The 16,709-nt window shown below is 39.3% G+C and overlaps 1 protein-coding gene and 1 long non-coding RNA gene across 2 annotated transcripts in view; one reads left to right on the top strand and one right to left on the bottom strand.

Moving 5' to 3' along the window:
- The window catches only part of derl2 (derlin 2), a 37,239-nt gene extending 29,004 nt beyond the window's left edge, over positions 1-8,235 (bottom strand). The window contains exons 1-2 of the mRNA XM_088281232.1: positions 7,775-8,235; positions 1-13 (exon numbers count right to left, since the gene is read on the bottom strand). The exon at positions 1-13 is cut by the window's left edge and continues 53 nt beyond it. Of these exons, the coding sequence (XP_088137358.1) occupies positions 1-13; positions 7,775-7,867 (106 nt within the window). The 5' untranslated portion in view covers positions 7,868-8,235. The remainder of the gene's footprint in view (positions 14-7,774) is intronic.
- Positions 7,669-9,072, top strand: LOC148319647 (uncharacterized). The gene is made up of 2 exons (XR_015839734.1): positions 7,669-8,516; positions 8,619-9,072. It is a non-coding gene; the product is annotated as an uncharacterized LOC148319647 (long non-coding RNA).
- The last annotated feature ends 7,637 nt before the right edge of the window (positions 9,073-16,709 follow it).

Below are 16,709 nucleotides of genomic sequence, written 5' to 3'. Positions count from 1 at the left end.
TGATCTCGAGTTGCTGCAAGAAAAAAAAATGTCATCAATGAACTTAAGACTTGAACTTCATCTGTTAAAACATTAATAAATATACTCAATAGGGCAAATCTTGATCACTAACAAAAATTGTACACGAGAACAAACAAAACTTGTGTGTACTGAAGCTGGAACGTGTCATGGAGTAAAACTCACGTGAATTTTGTGGTTTAAACTTGACCTTGCATTTCATTTCATTTCATGAAAAGGTCACTGAACTGGCCCAAAATTAAATTTAAACAGGTGCAAACAATTAAAGCAGTCATATTTAATTAGAAATTAATCTATATCATAATTTATTTACTTTAGATTTATATAACAATCAGTGATACGACAGTAGTTCTATGTGTTTATTTTATATTTTATCAGTAATGATTAATGCAGTGTCAACTGAATTGTGGAATTGACCTTGATGTTACTATTTTACAATTTACACACAACCTAAATTCACTGTTTATAATGAATAATAATGAATAAAATAAATAAATGTGAGTGTTAAATAAGACAGACATTCAACTATTGATAAAACAAACACACATATATGACAAGGATTAACGCCCTAATAACTTAATTCAATGTATTGCAATGCACTCTGGGAATCGAGTGGCTACATATTGGTGATAGACCAATGTGCTTTTTCCAGCGGCTGATACCGATACCGATTGTTAGAGGTCAAGGGGGTCGATAACCGATATTTGAAGTCGATATTTGTTTGTTGAAAAAAGGGGTAAAATGGTGTCATATTTTTGGGGAAAAAAAACTCCAAAACTTGACTTAGTTTAAATGCCTTTGAGCACATATTTATGAAACAACTTTGGTGATTTGGTTTAAAACGTCTAACAAAAAGTGTGTGGCCCTCCTCGGCTCAGATGCATGTCTTATAGTTCAATGAAAACAAACTCTTTAACGTTTACTTTGGCAAATAGTTTTCTATTTGTTGTGAGTTGCAGTAGACTGACATTTATTCAAATTTCGGCAAATCGTGTTGCCCGTTGCCTTCCGTAGTGCATGTGACTCAAGGGGAAAAAGCAAACATACACAAGGAAACATACTGCTGATATTCTGTGACAAGGAACCATTCAGATGGTGCTGTGGTCAGGGAAATCTGCTTCTGAAAGGCAGATCCACCAGCACAGCAGAGAGAGAGAGTGCTGCAGTGAGCCAAAATAAACCAGCTTGTAAGTTTTACCGGCAAAGTGTTGTCGCATTCTATGATCACTGCGCAAGCCTCTTCTGCATGACGTAGGGGGTATGACACTGCCGCGTGCGACTTCAAAAGTTTGAGTCAGGGCTCTAGTCTGTGCCCAAATTTCACAATGGAACGAGAATAGAATAGAAAAAAATATAGGTTGGTCACATACAACCAACCCAACTACAAAATAAAGCTGAGATGGGACGAAGGCAGAAATTACTGGTACGAAGTGCTGTTGAGAAAGAGATACTTTACCTTAGCCAGCGGCCTAAAATGAAAAAAGATGGATCGAACAACAGCATTGATTTGCCAATCTAATTCAAAATCACTGACCAATTTAAAACCCAAGTTCGAGACTGTTGGCTTTAGATAAAATGCCAGGGGGCCATGGTCAACAGGGTTGAAAGGAGAAGGGCCACTAGGACCGAACACCATAACCGCCGTCTTCTTTTCATTGAAATTCAGATTTTGATTTCCTCTAGACAGGACAAAAGTGAAATCAAAGAGAGAGAGCCTCTTTTTTTTTGCTCAGGAGGACATAGGTCTGACTGTCATCCGCATAGCAATGAGAGGAAATTCCATGTTTTCGTAGGATGGAACCAAGGGGCAGCAAGTACAACGGAAATGGTCCCAAAACAGAACCTAGTGGAACACCATATGACAGAGGAGCAGAACGGGACTCAGAGCAACCCAGGCGAACACAGAAGGCTCTGCCAGCCTTATACGATCTAAACTACTCTAGAGTGCAACCACTAATGCACACCTGATGCTGTAAACAAGCCAGAAGAATACTGCAGCAAAGGCAACTCTCATTTATTTCCTTCTTTTATTTCATAGTTTGTTTAATGTGGTTCAAAAGCACATTGACTAAAGACATTATTTCATATTAAAATGTAAAGTAAGTATTGAACGCGAAAGGAGTTACAAATAGTGCGGTCCACTATTCTGAACACTGCAGTTAGCTCCAACAAGACAATACACACGTAGTCTCCATTGTCATTGGACAGGAGTTGTTTCTGTCCCGAGAGCCATCTCCACGCAGAACTCTCGCACACAACTACCTTTGCCTTGTAGAACTGTAACTTTATGAGTCACCCATTGCACTTTTTCAACACTCTTTTTGTTTTGTTTTTTTATTTTATTTATTATTTTATTTTATTATATACATTTCCACTGGAGATTGGAAGCTCTCCAATCTCGTACATTAGTATAATGACAATACGGGCATTCTGATGTCATCAAAAACTTGCAGCAGGGCTCACTCTGGGCTATGCATTTTCGTCAAACCCCTGACTCGAAAAACTCCATGACATTGTGTCCATCCAAGAAAGACCCAACTGCATGTGGATCAACTTTTCTTGAATTTTAGAAATAAAAGGAAATAGGTCTAAAACTCGACAGCATATCTTGATAAAGGCTACGTTTGTCAAGCAGGGGGTTTCACCACAGCATGTTTAAAATGTTCGGGGACTACACCAGAAAACAGACTGCTGTTGATAAAAGCCAAAACTGATTCACCAATACTTGGGAGAACCTCCTTAAAGAACTGAGGAGTGACAGCATCACACAGGGAGCCGGATGTCTTAATATGGCAAACCACATGCTCCAAAGATGACAAGGAGACCGCCTCAAAGGAATCCAACACTGCGGAACATGGAATGTGGACAGAGGGGTGAAATGTAGCGTTCGAAACAAGAGCCCGAACTGTAGCAACCTTGTCTGTAAAAAACTGCAAAAATCTATTGCGCATTAGCAGGGGACGAGTCTGTGCAAATCTGCTGATGGGACTGAAGTGCGGAATCGATAGTTTTAAATAGTGTAAGAGGATTATGATGATTTGCCTGAATAAGACTGGACAAGTATTCCCTTTTGGACTCTTTCACCTTGCTTTGGTAACAGCGCCGGCAGTCTTTTAGGATTTGACCTCAGCCTGTCTTTTTTGCACCTGCGTTCAGCTTTAAGACATTCTTGTTTAGCTGCGTGAATTCTCTTGTTAAACCATGGCTCCGGTCTTACTTTTGGCCGCGTAATTTTTAATGGAGCCACAGAATCCAAAATATTACGACATGAAGAGTGGAACCAAGAGATGAGTTCCTATGTGTTTGAGAGGACACACAGAGCTGATCAAAAGATTTCAGAGAATCGACAAGCAGTGAGTGGTTGAAAATCCAACGGCTGCACTCACTTGTTAGTAGGTTTAAATGTAGCAGAGGAAAACACAACATCAAAGAGGACTGTCATGTGATCAGAATTCACATTGTCCAATGCTTTCAAACTTAAGCTTGATAAACCAAAAGCAAGGACAAGGTCTAATGTATGTCCTTATTTGTGAGTGGGGCCAGACACGCACTGCATCAAATTGAAAGCGTTAGGGCTGTCTTGACTAGTCGATGTAGAGAACGTAGCCGATGATGTATATACGTCGGCGCGCACAACATACCGTCGACGACGTTTAAAAAAATAAATACAAAATAAATCGACGTCGCGTGTCGATGACGTAAATACATTAGTACGCACAACATACCGTTGAGTGTCGTTGATGTATATACATCCACATATGCATATTTTCAGTTGTAAACATATGTACACACCAGAAAAGAAAGGAGAACAGCATAGTCGCAGGATCCGAGCATTCCAGGCGGGGAACAGGAGAGCGGCACCTCAAAACAGCCAAAAAAGCGGACGAGAAAGTCTAAAGCAGGGGTCGGCGACCTAAAATGTTGAAAGAGCCATATTGGACCAAAAAAAAATAAATAAATAAAATAAAAAACAAATCTGTCTGGAGCCACAAAAAATTAAAAGCCTTACATAAAGATAAAGATGTCCTTTAATAGTCCCACAAAGGGGAAATTTGCAGTGTTACATCACCAAAGCGGCGTAATGTAGCCGTTAATGTATAACATTAGCAGCAGACATACATAAAAAGCATGCAAATATACACAGTATAAACGAATATACACAAATCCCCATGTATATACACACTTACATCCCACAACATATACAAGTGTAAGGAAACACTCCAAATGTCTGTCCCTGGTACAGAGGGGAAATAAATAAAAACGCTGCAATGATAAAAGTACTGTAATGGTAAAAGTACTGCAATGATAAAAATACTGCAATGATAGAAAAAAAACTGCAGTGATAAAATACTGCAATGGTAAAAGTACTGTAATGGTAAAAGTACTGCAATGACAAAAAATACTGCAAGGATAGAAAATACTGTAATGATACGAATACTGCAATGGTAAACAAAATACAGCATTGGTCACTATTTAAGTACAGCATTGGATAAAGCACAGTACTAGTGTGTATTGTATCCGAGGACTGCACAATTGCACTGATGCCCGCCCATTTGTAGGCCTGACCTAATGTTCTTGTTAAAAAGTCTGACAGCAGCCGGCAGCAAGTAGTGGCAAAATCTCTCTTTCGCACAGCGAGGGTGTAACAGTCTATCACTGAAGGAGCTGTGGAGTGTTCTAATAGTGTCGTCGTGTGGGTGGGCTGGGTTGTCCAGCATTGATGACAGTTTCGCTGTCATCCGCCTGCCCGACACTGAGTCCACAGAGTCCAGGGAGCATCCCAGGACAGAGCTGGCCCTCCTCACTAGTTTGTTCAGTCTCTTTTTGTCCCGGCCCGAGATGCCTCCTGCCCAAAGGACCACTACATAGAAACTGACCGATGAAACCACCGAGTCATAGAAGTTCCTGAGGAGTGTCCCCTGAACGAGTAGGAAGAGTCTCCTCTGACCCTTCCTATAGAGAGCGTCTGTGTTGTCGCGCCAGTCCAGTTTATTGTTCAGATGAACACCCAGGTACTGGTAAGTTGAGACCCTCTCAATGTATGTTCCCTGGATATTCACTGGTGCAGGTGGAGAGTGCCGATGCTTGCAGAAATCCACCACCAGCTTTTTGGATTTCCCAGTGTTGATTTGGAAGCCTTATAATGAAGGCAACTCATGCTGTATATATCTATAGTAGCTATATTAGCGTACTATCAAAATGATTAAGTTGGCTACAAATACATAATGAGCCTTCATGATTAAATGTTTTTTCACTACAGTGCATCATGCAGAGAATGACGCGCCATGTGACTACTCTGTTGGACCAGAAACGTTACCTACAAGCACCAAAACAATTTGACTGGAGTGAAAGAGCTCCGCTAATGTTAGCTACATAATGCTCAAAGCTGAAACACAGCACTGTAACTTTGACTGAAAACCACTGCTTTGAGAAATTAAACTTACGATGCACATTAATTTGTCGCACATAGAAACAACTTCAGTAAACTTCTGTCATATTAGTTAGATGGACTTAAAAACCTCTAGCTTGTTGCTTTCTATCGTCTTCCAGCAGTACACTCAGGTGACGTCGCTTCAGGTGTTCATTCATCGCTGATTGACAAAGGCTACAGACACCTAATCACTGGACTTTGTGTTGAAATATGTCCATACTTTGGACTTTCTTGTCCGCTTTTTTAGCTGTTTCGGAGTGCCGCTCTCCTGTTCCCCGTCTGAAACGCTCGGATCCAGGCCGCCTCCGCCATTTATGCTTTTCTCCTTTCTTTTCTGCTGTGCGCACGTGTTTACAACTGAAGGTATGCGCGTGTTGATGTATATACGTCATCACCCCTAGACGGTATGTTGTGCGTACTAACGTATTTACGTCATCGACACGCGACATCGACATTTTGTTCTGTACGCCAACGTAAATACGTCATCGGCTACGTCGACTAGTCAGGACAGCCCTAATACAATTTATAGCAGATGTGAATTTTGGGCCATATTGCTAACCACTCAGTCTCTGTTTGAAGCTGTTAAGTCTGTGACGGAAATATAGCAAAGATATTTACATATAACTTTACATTTATGTACAGAGAACTTGTACATTAGTACAAAATGTAAAACATTTTGGGGTTTAAAAAAAAATATTCTCACAATTACACATAAATGCATATTTATACTTGATGGCAAGTAGTACATTAGGTGTTGCTTTACTTTAACCATTTTAAAAACTTGAAAAAGGACTGCCACCATCACAAAACCTCTTTAATGTCCTTGCATCATTAGACTTTCTGTCATGGTTGTAATTGTCACTGTACATTGTGGCTAATGCATTGAAGCTTTCAAGAAAATCACAAATAAATCTCATCTTATCTATTATTGCATAGCATCATTGTATGTGTCAAATGTTGCCCAGTTGGCATCCATTGCAGCCTGGTCATCCTGGAAGGGGGATTCCCCCATCTGTGGTCCCTTCTCAAGGTTTCTCACTTTTCCCCTAATGAGGTTTTTTGAGTTTTTCCTTGCCCTCCTGGGGGTTAAGATCGGGGATGTCGATTGTGGCTATGTAAAGCACTTTGAGACTGTCTGTGATTAAGGGCTATACAAATAAAATTGACTTGACTTGACTTGAAATAAATTAAAATTGCAGTGTCTGTCAGGGAAAACAAAGGCGCAACACAATTTTTTTCTCAAAATCGTTCAGCCCGAGCATTTATTTTAAAGATCTCCTCATCCTGCTTTTTAGAAAAATACACATTTTGATCATGTCATAACATAGCATTACGCCGATCTAACAAAAATCTCTACCTTTGGCCAAATAAGCATTTCCTTGCGCTTATACAATTCACCCTTTGTGTGAACAATGTATACTGGCTATTCATGGGAGTTGGACAAAGAGATGGTCATGCTAAATATGAATAGGTGCGTGGAGCGCATGCCCCAAACTCCAGAAGCATATTACTCAAGCAAAGAGAAGATATGGAATAAAAAACACTAAACATAATATTAAAAAAAAAAACACACACAGCCACAAGAAGACATCTGACAGCGGGATTAAAAGGAAGGTGACAAGGTATACATCCAAAGACAAGTCAGCATCGAATACTTGGTGATGATTTGCGTCTGGGAAAGCACTAAGATTGTCATTTCTGCCCTGGTGGTGAGTTCAGCTCTATTTTTGGGTGCGGGGCACAATTCCCTACTTTACAGTAATTACAAAACAGATACATTTCCATTCGAAGGCCATGTTATTTGTTCAGGGGTATCTGTGTGACAAAATCACTTGTTGCAAATAATAAATAGGGGTTAGGCTCCACTCAGCCACAATAATAATAGTATAATTTTTGGTACAAAGTATTACTTACTAGTAATGCCATTAGTCATAATTTTGCTACCATTATTAGTAGAAGTGGTAGTAGCAGTCGTCTTATTAGTAGTAGTACAGCAATAGTATTTATTATTAAATCGCAAAAAAATACAATGTTTCATTTTCCCCGTATATAAATATACACATATCTATTACTGCTCAGTAAATTAAGAATATAAAAATTAAAAGTATTTGTGTGCAATTAAATTCGGATCCATATTTTGCCATATTAGGGGTGTGCATAAGTTAGGGTTAATGACGTTTCTTATTCATAGACAAGTTAGCCACCATAAGTGAATGACGTCGCGGAGAAGCGATATTATGCACGATAGCTGTTGAAGCAATAAACAAAGTAAGGGAAGGTAATCTCTCCAGTGACAACACAGTTAAGTAAAACTCTTTATCTTACCACTGCTGCAGTTGTAAGTACACATGCGGTAGTATATGCCCTCGTCACGAGCGGAATCTGTAAATACTCCTGTTGAAATGTCTGGTAAGCCATTTTGAACAGAATCTACACATCCGGCACTTTGCGTCACGCAGTACTACAGTGAATAGGGTCCTCCAAACATGTGGGACTCCAACCAGTGTGATTTTTCTTGTTTTGTTTTTTTTGCCTTCTTTTTCTTCTTCGTGTTGTTCTTCTTTTTCTTCTTCTTCTACGGCGCAATCCTAATACCCACGCTACACTCCACAGTCCTCATTTAAGTGTACACGTAGTAGAAGTGGATGTAGTGTTCGAGAGCGTAGGTTACAAACGCACAAAATTGCAGAATTGGGACAGTGCGTGTGACGTCGATTTACGCTTCACGTCATCGAGCATGTCGGCAATTGTTGTTGTTTTGGAAATTTAAATGCTTGAAATTCTATTGAAACTTCAGTAAAGTAGCAATAAAGTAAAAACTGAAACGGGAGATCTAGCTCCATTATTTGTACTTTTTGCGCTTTAGCAAGATCTGCGGCGCATGCGCAGAAGGTCACTAAGTCCGGCTGCTTCACTGGGACAAACTACGTCGGTGACGTGAAACAATCTTTGAAGGCTACATACAAACCTGATAACCATGTAATAACTATAATAATAATAACCCGCCTGTTCCCGCGGCTAATCCCAAGGCTTGGTGTGTTCCGGAATCCTACAATTTGTCTTTGGTGTAAGTAAAGGATTTTATAAGCTTGACTACAAGTGACATGTATTCAGTTTAATGCAATAAAGATATATACTGATTGGGCTTTAATTCAATGCATGAGAAAAGGTCAGGCCAGGCTGTGTGAAATGCATGGGTGGCAGATGTTTTGTGCAGGATGAGCCGCACGTCGGAGAACTGAGTGTGCAGACGCGAAGGGTCCCGGACTTCGATCAAGGCCACCCGGCTGTTGTGTGAGATGGTCGACCGTGAGAGCAGAATAACAGATCCAGTGGTTCATGGGCAGTGGAGTGCACAAACAACTGCCATGGCGCGCACCGTGGGAAGAGCCGACACGTCACCTTGCGGGCAGAAGACGTCCACTAAGAGAAAGCTAAAGTTAACTGCAGATGACACATAGCCAATAGGGGAAGAGTAGGAAATCTTGGCTTTGTTTGCTGAAATGTACAAATGATCCTGGGCAACTTAGGGGGGGTGCGTTTTTTCCTGTTGGTTGCTGTAACCGGGCCTCTCAGACTTTGTACTAGATCTCCTGTTAAGAATAAATCCACTCCCGTGTGAAGTTGCCGGCTTCCTGGTCATCTTTCTCTCAAAAACGAGCGCGCATAATTGTTGGATGAATGAAGGTCGTGTTTGGTTAACCATTAATGGAGTCAGATAATTAATTCGAACTATTTTGGTAAACTTTTGGTACATTTAAAGTTAGAAATTCCAACATAAGGTATGTATGGGTGTCCAGATCTCAAATTATCATATCTTTATGTGTGGGTGTCACAACTGGACCCTTTTGAGCCACCATCAGGACTCCATTGTGCAAGTCTTGTGTCAAACCTGTTGCGTCTTTGGCTTTAATGTGTGTGTGGCAGATTTGCTTTATCGGTGTAGCACAATGTGAAGTGCTGTCACTATGGCAAGCCGTTTGAGCATTTATTCCATATCCTTGATATCACACATTTGTGTATTTCACTAGTGCGGTCTTTTCCAGCACTAGTTATACATTCAGCTACACTAGTGATGCCCTCTGTCGTACAAGTTGCACAAGTGACTCATTTTCAGCAACATGTAACTAGTAAAATGTGGATTATTCCAACATGTTAACTAGTGACATATGATTTCCTACACTAGTTCACTAGTGAGAGCGAAAATACACACTAGTTAACTAGTAACGGCAAAAATACTTACTAGTTCACTTGTGAAAGCCCTTTAAGCCTTGATATTTAACTAGTAACTTTCAAAAATGTTACTTGTCAACTAGTGATACTCCAAATTTCCACTAGTTGCACTAATGAGAAATTTTGACTGAACTAGTTCAACTAGTGAGGTCCAAAATGTTTACTAGTTGAACGAGTGGATGCCAAACTGCTCACTAGTCAACTAGTTACACAAAAAACTAATGAGAAGGTGGGGCAGATGTGTGCATCCAGGATTCCTATTGGCTCTACAGTTAAATGCACTAATCAGAATTCAGCTTTTGTCATTGTCCCACCCACTTTATTAGTGCATGTTTTACACTAGTTGACAAGTGGTCCTGGGGAACTGAAGCTAGTTTACTAGCAGCTGCCTCTTGTGGGGTAAATGTTGACTAGTGAATGCATAAAGCCAAACTACTTAAATACTTGCAATCTATTTTGGCCTTACAAGTTAACTAGAGAGGCTCAAAATATTAACTAGTGAACAAGTACATGCTGAGATATCCACTAGTTACACTAGTTGTGCTCATTTTGACCTCTCTTGTTAACTAGTAAACCACATGTATTCTAACTAGTAAAGTATTTGGGTTCAAAGTGAGTCACTAGCAAACTAGTGGCAATTATTTTCACATCACTAGTTCACAAGTGGATGACATTTGTCTCACTTGTCAGGCTCAATTCTGAACTTGTACAGACTTTGACTGAGCATGTTTGACAAAATTGCGCACCAGGTGACATGTGCGCACAACAAGTAAACTAGTGAAATCATCAAATTTGAGTAGTTGATTTGTTTCCCAATTACAACACTATACAAGTTCACAAGTTGTGCCCACATATCAACTAGTAAGCAATTTTGGTTAACTAGTATGATATAAATGCCAGCTAGTATGCAAAAAACATTAGCTAGTACTCCAAAAATCCCCACATGTTAGATATTTGTTGTGCGAGTTGTGCACAGTGCCTCACTCATGATGCATAACATTTAACAAGTAAAAATAAAAGGCCAACATGTAGGAGAAAATTCAAACATGTTCAGTCAAATCTTGCACAAGTTCTTTTCTGTGTCTGACAAGTGAGACAAAATTCCTTCTACTTGTTATCTTGTCAAATAAACATCAGTGTCACTCGTTAACTAGTGACTCATTGTGGACTCAACTAGTTCACTAGAATGAAAACATGTGTTTCACAAGTTAACAAGTGGGGTCAAAATTAGACCAACTAGTGTAACTAGTGGCTATCTTTGTATTTACTTGTAAACTAGTTCACATTTTGAACCTCACTAGTCAGCTAGTAGGGTTGGCAAGATCTCAACCAGTGTGACTAGTGGACATTTTATGCCTTACTTGTGAACTATTGAGCAATTTGAGAATCTGACAAGTCAACGAGTAAGGCCAGGAAAAAGCTTAACTAGTGTCACTAGTGGACATTTGGACCTTACTAGATGACATGTAAAATGAAATATGGGACCATTGTTGTCTCTAAAATCACTCATACACCAACATGTTCACTAGTGAACTGCATTCAAATGAAGCAGGCGGGACAAGTACTTTGATTGGTCAATATCTTGATGAGATCGCTTGACGCTTTAACCCTTAAAAGCCCAGCCCGTAATACCTGTTATGAAAAGAGTGATTGTATAAAAACATTTCATACTTATGATTAATCTTACTCTCTCTCCCTCTCCACATAGAGGCTGGTGTAAAAATAGGTATGTAGTTATATAAAAGAGAAAACATGTACAATACTTTCTGTGTAGTAAATATTAAGTTTTTAAATATTCCATAATATAAAATACAGTTATCATATGTGACTAATTTCAGACTACCGTATACCAAAATCATGAGCAGTGACTGGTTAGATTATATTATTTTGAAATGGGCCGCCAATAGAAAACCATTGCATTCTTTCCTACTGATCCCCATGACCTAAAAAATGCCCATTAGTTCACTAGTAAGCTCATTTTTGTATCTTACTAGTTAACATGTAAGATAAAAATGCCCACTAGTTCACTAGTAAGCTCATTTTTGTATCTTACTAGTGAACATGTAAGATAAAAATGCCCACTAGTTCACTAGTAAGCTAATTTTTGTATCTTACTAGTGAACATGTAAGATAAAAATGCCCACTAGTTCACTAGTAAGCTAATTTTTGTATCTTACTAGTGAACATGTAAGATAAAAATGCCCACTAGTTCACTAGTAAGCTCATTTTTGTATCTTACTAGTGAACATGTAAGATAAAAATGCCCACTAGTTCACTAGTAAGCTCATTTTTGTATCTTACTAGTGAACATGTAAGATAAAAATGCCCACTAGTTCACTAGTAAGCTCATTTTTGTATCTTACTAGTGAACATGTAAGATAAAAATGCCCACTAGTTCACTAGTAAGCTCATTTTTGTATCTTACTAGTGAACATGTAAGCCCATAAATGCTGTGGGGCACTAGTGTGAAATGCATGCTCAAGGCCATAGAATAAATACTCAAATGGCGTGCCTCGGCAAGCCTTTTCAATATTTATTCAACGGACGCCTTGTCACGATCCTACATTACCCAGGATTCATCCGACATGACGTTTGTTTTTCGGACAGCCAATCACGATACATGATGTGCCAACCAGCGACTTAAGCCGAAGAGAAAACCTTCAGAGGTATTGCAATGTTTTTTGTAAATATTACTCTTAATGTGATACCAAATTTGATTTTACGATTATTTTAGGCGACAAAGTAGTGGTGTAAACGTCAAATGTGTGGTCAATTTATCAAGATGAGCCCTGCTTAAAAACTTGCTTCAACGATTTCGGAGATGTCTGTGTCCGGTTTTGATGGCGGATGGCGGCAGTTCAACGCTCACAGTTGCCGCCGATAGCAGCTTCATGCCGGCAGGACTTTCTGAAATCTGCCGCTGCTAGTTTTATAGCGAACCGCAAAAGATGAAGATTTCCGCGCATTTGACGCTCACATTTTGACGGTGTAGTTTGTTCATTGCTCACAAGCTAATAGAGTAGGAACAAGAGTTCAATTAACGTTGGAACATAATCGTTCATTATCGTTTGCTAGCTGCGTTTGTATATTTGAATTATTTCCTTGCCTTCATTACACGCAGTATTTGTATTCCTTTATAACTGTGTATTATAAATAAGGTTGCGCTATATGTTACTGGACAAACTATAGGTCCTGACTGCTTGGAGGACCCACGGCAGATGAGCAGTTCCATTCGGACCCTTCTGACGGCGCATCTTCTGCAGCACGATGCTGTTCATCGAAGCTAAAGGGTGATCAGCTTCCCTAAATAACACCAGGAGGAGGAGAGACACAACTTCTTCCCGAAATCTTGATAAAAACATCCCGTTTATTCATTGTTAAATTCATTATATATTTCATGTAACTTATTATGTTTACAATAAAATGTTTTTCAACTGTATTCTGGATATGCATTGTCTGAAATTAAGTGGTGAAACCACAACTAATATTTCCTCCAACATCGAACCTGCTCGGTCACATCTTCTGTCTTAAAAAACAAAACACAATCAGTGGCTTCAATAAAGATTGTAGAAACCTCAAAATGCACACACATTCATTTATTTGATATTACACGGTAAGAAGATTGTGTTTTTGTATTTTATTTACTTCCGTTGTTTTTCCACAACAAACAATCATTAGAGACGAGCAGGGGGTGATGTCATCAAGTATTGTAATATTATTTTATTGTGCTGTTCTCCCAAATCCGCATTTACAATACAGATTACAGCATCTTTAACAAATACGCATCAACTTTGAACAGATTCAACAACTGAAAAATCACAGCCTCGTGAAGGCAGAATTAATTGCAGGACTTCTGCATTATACTGCATTCCTTTTATTTTGTATACTAAAAGTGGATAGGAGTGAATTTTTAGCAGTACTATTACCCCTTATGTCCATGTAAATAATAAATATACATCCCCCAGAGAGCCATTCCCTGAGAAAAAATGTTTTATTCTGCATATATACCAAGCAACAGGCAGTAAAAGAAACTGTGGACACTCGGGATCAGGCTTTACAGGGTTAATTTTTTGCTGGGCGGAGCTCCTATCAGAGAACCAATAGGAGGCATACACTCATGGTACTTTCCCGCCTCCTCATTAGCATTTAGCGTAACTAGTGCAACTAGTGAGCAATTTGTGTTTCACTAGTTCTACGAGTGAAAATTTGGACATCAGTAGTTTACTAGTTAATCCAAAAAGACAATTTCACCAGTTAACTAGTGAGCAGGTTGGCATCCACTAGTGCTACTAGTGAACATTTTGGAACTCACTAGTGGAACTAGTTCAGTCAAAATCTTTCACTAGTGTAACTAGTGGATATTTGAGGCATCACTAGTTTACAAGTAATTTTTTTTAGACTCACTAGTTAAATATCAAGACTTCAAGGGACTTTCACTAGTGAACTAGTTGATGTTTATCTTTCACTAGTTAACCAGTGGGTATTTAATTTCCAACTAGTTGTCTAGTGCATGCGATCAAAAGTCACTAGTTAACATGTTAGAATAATCCATGTTTAACTAGTTAACATGTTGACGCTTTTGTGACTTACCTGTTAGTTTGTAATACTTTGAACATTACTAGTTTGGTCCAGTGGGCCACTAGAGCATAAAAAAGATGACTAGCTGGGAATTTGGCACTACTAGTGCGCATCTAGGTGTCACAAGTTAGACTTCTACCAGCACTAGTTGAACAAAAGACTCACTAGTTGCTAAAAATGAGTCACTTGTTAGAGTTTCTGTGCAACATGTACGACAAAGGCATCACTAGTGTGGCTGAATGTATTACTAGTGCTGGAAAAGACCGCACTAGTGAAATACACAAATGTGTGATATCAAGGATATGGAATAAATGCTCAAACGGCTTGCCATATGTCACCTGTATCGGCAGGCTGTGTGTGTGTGTGTGGGGGGGGGGGGGGGTGCGTGTGCGGGTGGGTGCGTGCGTTCACGTGTGCGTGGGGGGGTGTGCGTGTGTGTGTGTGGGGGGGGGGGGGGGGTGCAAATGTCCAAATCATGACCAGTTTACGGAATTCAACACATTTGAACGAAGTAATCAGAATCAGAAATCCCTTTATTGTCATTGTACTCAAGTGTGCAACGAGATTAGAGAGCTCCCCTCTCCAGTGCAATACAACAATAATTCAGATATATATATATATATATATATATATATATATATATATATATATATATATATGTGTGTATATATATATATATACACCTACTGTTTTTAAATAATTACATACACCACTTCATTGTTGTGAGAGATGCTAAAAAGAATATTATAATACAGCGATAATAAAACTAATCAACAAAAGGTATTTTTGAGAGATTATCCTAAATCATTGCAGAACTGTATTTAACATGAAGCTATCAAATTTGCTAAACCATTAACCTCTTGTAATACATGCAGTGAAATATGACAACAGAGGGAAACTAATATTCCATGAGTATGGTGTTCTGTTTTTTAAAATAAATAATTAACTTCCTGCAAGGCCAAGTTTCTCATAAAACCAAAATGTTTGCAAAGCAGTATGTAAGAGCTCTGTTTTAAAACCTTTCAGTGGGGCAGAAATAGAAATCGGGCAATTCTACATTTCTTGAACATAAGCCGAATTCTTGTGTGGCATTAATGGCCCAGTCCACTGACTCATCAGAACTCTCTCCAAGGTAGTCAACAGTTTGGTCACTGTTACTGTCCTCTTCTACTGGAAAACCCTCACACAAGCTAGTAACGGCTTGTGTCAAAAACAGCAGGCTTGCTGGGGGAGGAAGCTTGTTTTTTGCAGGCAAACAGGAGCCCTTGTTGGCTTGTGAAGGGGCTAATGAGGGAGACATGTAATTCATACATGCATTAACACTAACTATTATTTGTCCAAACTAGAGCACTACAAATGAACTTGATTTTACTTGCTGATAAAATTACCGCTATTTAATGTCTTCTTCTGGTTCTTCTTCTTCTGGTTCTTTTTTGCAGTCTTGTTGTGATTTGGTTGCTCATCTCCATCTTTGACATCTTCTCCCTGTCACAGACAATTGTATTTTTTAGAATAAGTTCACATGAGTCAGGAACATGTTTGACTGTCAGGCAAAATGCAGGTCTAAGTTGAGGTGGAGGTGGCGTCATGCAATTCTGATCAATTTGATCAAGGCACAGGCAGACAGATTCAGCGCTCCACTGATATATTTGGTGATATTGCATTTCATTCCGAAATATGACATCAGCGTGCATCAAACCCTCTGAATCATTCAAAAAAAATAATTGAATGCATTATCATTATTGTTATTGTTAATAATTTTCGAAAGACCTGACTGAGGCACAACTAGTATATATGTGTATAGGTGTGTGTTTGTGCGTGTGTGTGTGTGTGCGTTTTATGCATAACTAGTCAAAATAAGGTTGCCATCCATGCAGTTTTTCAACTGCATGGATAGCATGCATAGCCAAAAGGCATCTAAACAGTCCAATTAGATGTAGGTGTCATTATGATGAGCACACATTACTCCTGCCTACTTTGGGGTTTGGCTAACTAACCCTTTCTCACAAAAGGCTAATCCCAGCTCATGTTCCGTATTCGTGGGTGAAAAATCTAATGTTTGGTGAATTGCGCTTCACAATGATAGTTTGGGCGCTATTTTCATTAAGGGCGCAAAGTGCTGTCTAACTGTTCGCATGGGTGGAGTTTGTAATTTTTTGGGGGTATTTTTTTAGAATTTGCGATGGTAGAATTGGGTGTAACGGTGGTTTGTGCTTTTGTGTGCCATTGTGGAATGGAACGAAGTATTCACCTGGTCCATCCTCATGAAATCACTCATTTACGTTAAAATCAGGGTGGTACGGAGCGCCTAACCGAGTACGTCGTTCCTGACATTGTGGAAAGAGAAATTAGACTAGCTGGCGTTGCATGACATTGGCACATAAACAAGTCCGATCTCCCCTTTCGCAATATATGGTCGGGCGTGTGGTTGACGTGGGCAGTTGGAGCC

The sequence above is a fragment of the Idiotropiscis lumnitzeri genome, chromosome 18 (genome assembly GCF_059441095.1).
Source record: "Idiotropiscis lumnitzeri isolate Australia: NSW breed Sydney's pygmy pipehorse chromosome 18, RoL_Ilum_1.0, whole genome shotgun sequence".
Taxonomy (NCBI): domain Eukaryota; kingdom Metazoa; phylum Chordata; class Actinopteri; order Syngnathiformes; family Syngnathidae; genus Idiotropiscis; species Idiotropiscis lumnitzeri.
Note: the sequence above shows the minus strand (reverse complement) of the source record. Positions and strands in the feature narration are given on the sequence as shown.